The sequence below is a fragment of the Aptenodytes forsteri genome, unplaced genomic scaffold (assembly GCF_000699145.1).
Source record: "Aptenodytes forsteri isolate BGI_AS27 unplaced genomic scaffold, ASM69914v1 Scaffold93, whole genome shotgun sequence".
In the NCBI taxonomy this organism is placed as follows: Eukaryota; Metazoa; Chordata; class Aves; order Sphenisciformes; family Spheniscidae; genus Aptenodytes; species Aptenodytes forsteri.
Window position 1 is genome coordinate 6,049,406 of NW_008794665.1, and position 7,924 is coordinate 6,057,329.

General features: G+C 42.5%; 2 protein-coding genes across 2 annotated transcripts in view; both read right to left on the reverse strand.

The window, feature by feature from the left end:
* The window catches only part of CENPE (centromere protein E), a 38,292-nt gene extending 38,007 nt beyond the window's left edge, over nucleotides 1-285 (reverse strand). Inside the window, exon 1 of the mRNA XM_019470553.1 lies at nucleotides 17-285. Coding sequence (XP_019326098.1) covers nucleotides 17-285 — 269 coding nt within the window. The remainder of the gene's footprint in view (nucleotides 1-16) is intronic.
* Nucleotides 286-926: 641 nt separating this feature from the next.
* Nucleotides 927-7,817, reverse strand: LOC103894282 (radial spoke head protein 6 homolog A). Its single transcript, XM_009273628.1, has 6 exons — nucleotides 7,213-7,817; nucleotides 6,484-6,715; nucleotides 3,873-4,628; nucleotides 2,614-2,755; nucleotides 1,663-1,780; nucleotides 927-1,176 (listed from the first exon to the last, which is right to left on the reverse strand). Exons 1-6 carry the CDS (start codon nucleotides 7,815-7,817, stop codon nucleotides 927-929), a joined length of 2,103 nt encoding a protein of 700 aa, XP_009271903.1.
* Between the last annotated feature and the right edge of the window lie 107 nt (nucleotides 7,818-7,924).

Genomic DNA, 7,924 nt, shown 5'->3' on the forward strand with positions numbered 1-7,924 from the left:
TCGCGCGGCCGCAAACGCACGCAGCCCGGCACGGGCTCCCTCGTCGCCATCCCCGCGGCCGTTGGGCACGAGGGCGCCTGCGACAGGGAAGACGCTCACTTCTCTCCCGCCACCCCACACCACGGGCAGGCGCAACATCACAGCGACCCAACCGCCGCCGGCGTTTGAACTGCTCCCGAGGCCGCTTCCTATTGGCCCGCGCAGGGCAGACGCCACGGCGGAGCGTACCACTCGCCAACAGCTGACGGGGGGGGAGGGGGGGGCAGGGAAAGCGTAGCGAGGCATAGATGGCTGAACAGCCCACGAGCTGTCCCGCGGCACACCCCTGTCTGTCGGGAGTCCTGCGATGGTGCCGGCCGGGGCTGCGGCGCCGTAAGAGTGGCGGCGTGCGGGGGATGGCAGCGCTCCACGGGAGGGCGGCGCCCCGCGGGAGGGCGCCGGTGGGCGGTATCGTTACCGTGCGCTCCGTCAGTAGCTTAATAAGCTATCTACTGAACTTAAATAGTATGCTTTCACGCATAAAAGTGACGCTGCCATGCAATTATGTTTATTTTTTTGGTTTAAGTAAAATTTATATAGGTATTGAAGTGCGGGTCAGAAAAACAACATGAACGTTTGGTGGATGGTGGTTAGGGTAGTTCAAAGCAGTATTATTTTAGGAAACGGAGGCAGACTGTGCCTGCCTGCCCTTCAAAGAAAAGGCTACTTCATTGTGTTGTCTTCCAGTGAGAGCAATGCAGCCCTCACGCCAGCGCGGGTGGGCTTGGGGGCAGGGAAGGAGGGGAAGGTAGCTGCAAAGAGCCTACAGAAAGCAAAAAAGAAGGCACGCTCCAATTGCATTTCTTTTAAGTCAACTAATTAATGACTAATTTATGAAAACACTATTCATGTTTAAACTTTTAAAATAAAAACGTTTCCCCCGTATTTTAATCTTCCTCCTCCTCCTCCTCTTCATCATCCTCAACAACATCTTCCTCATCTTCCTCGTCCTCAGCTGCAGCTAAGGCTTCTTCCGTCGCAGCCTTGAAAGCCAGTTCCTCTTCCAGAGTGGGGTCTCTTGTCTCGGTGGTTTCTGGCCCACTGGGGTATTCTGCTTGCACTGGCGGAGGCAGTGCGGGAGTATGGTTCTCTGGACTGTATTTGTGACCCCAGCCAAAGTAGATGTTATCAAATTTCCTGAGAAAGAAAAGTGAAAGATGACACATTCTCCCTCCAACAAACATCAGTGGAAACGTTGTCAGGCTTCCTTGCTCTGCTGTGCAAAAAGTCACTGTGGTGCAGATATCTGGTAACAGAAGTATTTAAAAGACAGTACCATGTGTAGTGGAAACGAATGAACATTTGAACCACAGAATGTAGCTATTTTCGTAAAAAGTACCACCGACTCAAGAATACAGGTTTTAAATCAAGGACTGTGCCGAAATACTAACTGGACATTTATATCCATTAACTTCATACTAGCCTTTCCAATGATTATTCATTTTCAGTCTTAAATACATACTTACTGTTCCTGCGTACATTTAAGTGCTCTTCTCCATCAGTCTCTGGAGTAGTTAGAATTCAGTCAATGAATTAATAATAAAGCAACTTTGACTTCATTAGACAGGCATCTGTGTCTAGCATATACAGTCTGTGTTGTAACCACGTCAACTAGCTACTCACTTGCCAGATGCAAAGGCGTATGCTCCGGGCCATCGGTTAGACTGGAGGATTGCAACAGCGTATTGTGGGATCAGGTTTGTAGAAGGCTGAGCTGTCCACGCAGGGATGTTTTGAATTCCTGGAGGCAGCCCAACACACAAAGTCTATGAAAAAATTGACTTAGGAGCCTCTACAAAATATTTAAGACTGAGCTACAAGACTCTCACAGAATTCAAGCAATGGTTATAATAAGTTGCATGTTAGAAGAGCCAGAAGTCAGAAACAGTAAATGTAGGCGCTGTATTCAAACAGGTGGTTTGGATGTATGGGTAGGTAGCACAGGAATGCTAATAGAGCCACGTACAGAAAAGATCCTGCTCCTGAAATTCAGTAGTACTCACCGCTGTTTCTTTTGTCAAGGACTGTTTATCACTTATGGATAAATTACATAGTTATATTTCACCTTGATCGAAGAATGGAGAGTAGGAAAATAATTTACTATTGATGTAATCTAATATTCAGGTTCCCATATTCCCATGATTTGCTGCAGTAATATGCTACAGGAACTAAATTCTTATTTGTATATCTATCCATGTGTGTACATATACATTTTTATTTATTTACATGTGCACACACACTTTTTCTTGTCTAAAAAGATGATGGAAAAATAGCTGAATGTATTTCATGTAGTGAGCTGTCTTGAACTTGCAGTAGCCTGACAAGTCTGAGGTATTTTTTCCCTTTGTATTCAAGAAGATTGTTAACTAGTAAACCAAATTATTTCAGTTTTAATGTCAATACTGTTAACCATTTTGCTTTTGATCAATTTTGTAAAAGAATGTGCTTACCCTACAGGGGCAAACTATGTTGCTCCATGAAGCATCAGAGACCTATAACTTCAAATATTTACTACCTAAATGCCAACATTCCTAGTGGCTCTCTATCAAAAACTTCATATTCCGTGAAGAATACCTTCATCTTCGGAGAGTGGAGTGAGAAGAGGAGGTCCTATTTCTTGCTGTAGTTCATCTGGCTCCTCTGCTTTCTCCTCCTCTTCATCTTCTTCTTCTTCTTCCTCTGACTTTTGAAAAGGATTAAGCCAAACACAGCGACCCTATAATTGATATGGAAAAACAATAAATGCTTGTAACAGTCAGTGAAAGAATGCAGTTAAAACAATTAGCTCAGGCACACGCACACAGTTAAGGGAGGGGGAGAAGAAAAGAAAAATGTATATTCCATAATTGGTATATTGTTGGCAGAATATTGTATCCTCTTGGCAGAGTGTTCCCTATATCCCTCATTCTTCCCTCATCCCTGCTTACTATTTCAGAATAACCTTATACCTCTGTCATCAGCTTTTTGTTATTTTGTAGTCTTCAGTTCCTTGCCAGTTTGGTTTATATCCTTGCTAGATTACCAGTTACTGCCAACTAAGAGGCTTAATTTATGGACTTTGCCCCTTCCTTTTAAAGTCTGCCTTGTTATTTAGCTACCAGTCAGAGGAACGTAACAAAATGTTCTTAAGATTCTAATGCATATAGATTTTATTTTTACAACTATTGTTTTGCTGGTAATAATTTTAAACCTTATTTCCTACCATTCGCTGTTATTTTACACTAGCATTTTTGAATTGGTAGACTGGCCAGCAAGTCATCCAGCAATGATCACCAAATTAGTAATACCTCTTTCCAGCACTAGCCTGATATCACAAGCTTTTAAGCTTTTTCATTTGCATGTTTCACAGCAGAAAGTAAGCGACAAAAAAAAAAAATCAGAAGAAAACATCACGTAAGTTCCATTTTAGCATCCTTCCCAAGAAAAGAGAATTTAAAACATTTTTGTCAAGTAAGGACTTCAAAAGAGAAAACCTAATATAGAAGATTACCAGAAATTATTGTTATCGATCAAGACCTAACTCCATACTGTTATCTAAAGACAGGTTTCGATCTCAAGAACACACCATTGAAAACAGTACTAAACCAAGAAGGTTCCTAAATATATGTATATATAAAATATAAAAGTATACGCTACATGTAAATATGTGCAACATATTTATATGTTATATACTATATCAAATATATTTTCTGTAGAAAAATATTTCAGTCCAATACTATTTCTGGTGAATAGTTCAAATGTGCAGGTGAGGAGCTTCATTTACATTCTGAAACCCTATGAGTACTGCAGTATGAATGGTATCCGAGGTCCACGTGAGCTATGCCAGAACATACCTGCTTTAGAATACTCTGTCCATGGTGTACCCATGTGGCGAGAGAATCCACCATTTCAGCCACAGAAAGGGGCTGAAAATCAGGGTTTTCTTCATATGTATCTCTTCCTCCTCCCCCCTCCTCCTCTTCGTCTCCTTCTTCCTCTGCAAACTGGTAAAATCCAATGGGAGAGATCTGGGTTCCTGCTGAGATCCGAGCTATCTGTGCACGCAGGTAATTGGCCTCATTTCCAGGGAAAGGAGGAAAGCTCACAACAGGAGCATCCAGCCTACCAGTGAAGAACTTCTTGATTTTCCTGGCACAGACAATCTGGGCTGGCGTCACTGGAGGCAACTTCACCCAGGGTTTGCCTGGCTCATTACAGACAAAGTAGACATATTTATTAGCCCCAGTCCCATTTTCTTCTTTTGGGATGACGGGTGGGGGCTTATAGGTGGACTTTGGTGGTTCATCTTCTTTTTCTTTCTTCTCATCTTCGTCTTCGACCTCACCCATCCCTTTCCCTCCTTCCTCAGTAACTTCTTCCTCTTCTGTTTCCTCCTCCTCTTCCCCCTCATGGTACTGTACTTCAGCTATAATATAGTTCATCTCCAGGCCCAAAATTTTGCCCCAGAAGCGACAGGTCTGGATTGGCTGAACAGTAATTAGTTTTTTAAGGGCAAGGAATACGTGATAGGATTCATCCTTGCTCAAGCCAATTCCAGCCTGTTCAAAATAAAAGGCTGTTTCCATCACATTAGGCAGAGGGGTCTCTCCCTAGGAAAGAAGATCTGGAGTTAGAGCTGAAGAATGGTATAATTATCTATTTGAGAAATTAAACATGTTATCCACTGAATGTTATATTTCACTTTCCTACAGTGCCACTCATTGTCTCAAAGTGCTTTGCAGACATTCATTCACTACATCTTCCACTATCATTTAGAAAAATTAAAAATGCTATTTTAAGGGAAAGAAAAGAACACAGATGAACTGCAGCTTTTAGAATACGGGATTTCAAAATTCAAACTCACTTTTAATTACCGCAAAATAAGGAAAGTCAGAATTCTTACACAGAATCTACAAAGGACTTCAGTGCTAGGGCATGTCAGCTACGTAAGAGGCCTTGATGCCCGCAAACAGTGTCACTGTGTTTCTTTGTGGCAGACGCATTTGGGGAAAATGTAATACATATTTCACACCAGACCAGCAGTATTTCTCTGGAGTGAATGTTGTTCTTTTGAACACCTTGACATAAAGCTCCCTGCATTTTTTAAAATACTGGCCCCTGCTCTTACTGAAGTCCATAATAAGACTCCAGCTGGCTTCAGTGGAAGCAGAAATTGGCCAATAATGAAGATTTCTTCATTATCTTCTCTCATTTCGTGGGGGTAGGTGATTATATCACACAAAGATATTAGAAGTTGTACATGGCAGGGTAGGGAATTTGGAAGAAGTAGTGCTAGTTTCGTATGGAACTTCTTTGGCCCTTCCAGGTTTCTTATATCAAAGCAAGATAGACAGGAGTATGAACCTACCTTATGTACCCTACTTTTTTCCATTTTTACCACTGTACACTGTAGGTATGAAAAATTCCTTTCTGAAATACCCTTCTTTTTTCCATTTTTACCACTGTACACTGTTACTGTAAAATAAGTAATAGGCTATGGAAAAGATGAAAGACTCTCTCTTCTGATGTTAGTATTTGTATTCCGCAATGGCAATTCATTTGAATGTATACTAGTAACTTCATATGAAAATCAATATCTTGATTAGTTTCCCTTGGTTGTAAATTCCTTTCTGAAATACCCTTCTTTTTTCCATTTTTACCACTGTACACTGTTACTGTAAAATAAGTAATAGGCTATGGAAAAGATGAAAGACTCTCTCTTCTGATGTTAGTATTTGTATTCCGCAATGGCAATTCATTTGAATGTATACTAGTAACTTCATATGAAAATCAATATCTTGATTAGTTTCCCTTGGTTGTTATAAGAATTATCTTAATTTTTCATTGGGTACAAATCCCTCTGCATATAAGCAACTGAATACTGAAAAATACCCCATTTTAAGAAATGGCTTTTCAATTCTAGTAGTCCTTCATTATAACTATATTTTTTTTGTTGGAGAAGGACAGACTGGCACCACAGCTGGAGCTGGAAGGATCACAAAATTCTCCATTCTCTATTTTACAGTAGCAGCTGTGCACAATATTCTCGAAGTGGTGTCCAGAATTATGGTCACTTTAGGTAAAGAAATGTCACTTTTAGATAAAGAAAAGAAATTTGCATGCAATATTCCATGTTGAACTGGCATATGGGAGATATTGTAAACTTTACTTTCTGTTCATCATCTCTAGAACATCTATGATTTTAAAGGCTCAGGATATTAGATTTACTGCAGGAAAAAATCCCAACTAAGTAACCAGATGGGTTTTCTTCTTCACAGCTAAACATGGGACCAACTCAGCTATGAAGAGGGTACATGGTACTGTGGCTGCAATTATTTATATGATCGTGAGAGGCAATACTACAAGGGAGATCACAAATTCCTCCCTTCCTCCTTTCCCTTCCCGCCATCCTCCCCCCCATTCCCTGGTATATATGATATCTATTTTTCTCTGATAACAACTCACTATCTCTTCTTCTAGTTCTTCATCTCCTTCTCCATTTGCCTTGAGGAACAGAGCTTTACGCTTTTCTGCAGCTTCAAATGTTGGAAGAATCTCATGTTCATCTCGAAGAGTGTCCATTTTTTTCTGCAACTGAGCCCACTTCACATCCTTGCTGATATTCTCAATTATGTCTACTGCATTTGTGGGCTGTTCGTCCAGGATCTTTGTTAGCATATTAGCAAGATGATCATATCTGTCATATAAATGTAAATATTAGTGGCCTACTATACAAAAGTCACAGAATATTATGTTTTTAATATCAAAAGTAGAAGCTAATCACCTGGAGCTTTGGAGAAATCACTGGAATAGTTAGATGAAAGGGGATCATGGAGCATTATGGGAAATTAGACTTGAAACTAGCCTGATTATAATATACTTAGGAGTGGTCCCATCTTCCATTTTTGGTATATACCGCACGTGCCTCAGGAGCTGAAGCTGAATTTAAACTTGCTCTTAATCAAATCAATTTCCCTTTGAACTCTGTAAATTCCCTTAGGAATTTTGATTCTGAAAGATGCTGGACAAACACAAGTATCACATAGCGATGAACTATTGCATTTATAACATTCTCCCATTCTATATATACCTCCCTGGTATCCCTCCCCTTCTTAACATAACCCTTACCAACACCACTTCTCTCTCCACTCATACTCCCTACCCCTTTCAATTGTGTCCTTTTTTCAGACTTACAAGTTTAGGCCAGATGTTGTGCTGCTTTTCAGTAAATAGGCTTTTGCATTCTGAATTGCCAGCATTCGGGATTTGGGATCGGGTATCTGATCATCATATGGACTGTATCCTGGCTGATAGAGACCATAACCTGGTTCATGTGGCTGATAGGGGCCATGCCCACGTTCATAGGCTTGACAGGGATCTTGTCCTACTGCATATGTCTGATAGGCACTTATTGGTTCTTGTGTTTGGTAAGGGTCTAATCCTAGCGCATACGACTGATACATGCTTTGCCTTGCCTCCCGTGCCTGATGAGCGTCTTGTCCCAGCACGTATCTCTGGCTGATGTTTATTTCTGGCACCTGTAGCTTGTAAGCGGCTTGTTCTGCTCCCCGTGGATCATAGGAAGCTGGTCCCGGTTCCGACTGCTGAAGCTGATAAGGCTCTCCTTCAGGCTCAAAGCCCTCAAAAGGCGGCTGCCCGGGGCCCCGCTGAGGCGGGTGGGAAGCGTACGGCTCGGGCCGGTCGGGGCTGTGTCCGGGCCACAAGTGCTCCCTGAGGCCTCGCTCCTGCCCTTCCCCTGGGACATCCTGGGGCGGGGGCTCCCCGGGAGGCTCGGCCATGGCCTGGCCCGGGGGGTGCGGGCCGGGCCGGGCCGGGAGCACCGAGCCGTCCCTCAGCCGCCCTCGGCTCTGCTCGTCGCGCAGCAACGGCTGGGGCCCGCGCGGCG

Bases quoted from the DNA above. Each gene is read 5' to 3' on its own strand.
- LOC103894282 (XM_009273628.1), bottom strand. From the start codon at position 7,817: ATGGCCGAGCCTCCCGGGGAGCCCCCGCCCCAGGATGTCCCAGGGGAA. The intron at 2,756-3,872 runs GTATGTTCTGGC...TATCAATTATAG, and splicing joins GACAGAGTATTCTAAAGCAG to GGTCGCTGTGTTTGGCTTAA. The intron at 1,781-2,613 runs GTATTCTTCACG...GGCTGCCTCCAG, and splicing joins TCCACTCTCCGAAGATGAAG to GAATTCAAAACATCCCTGCG.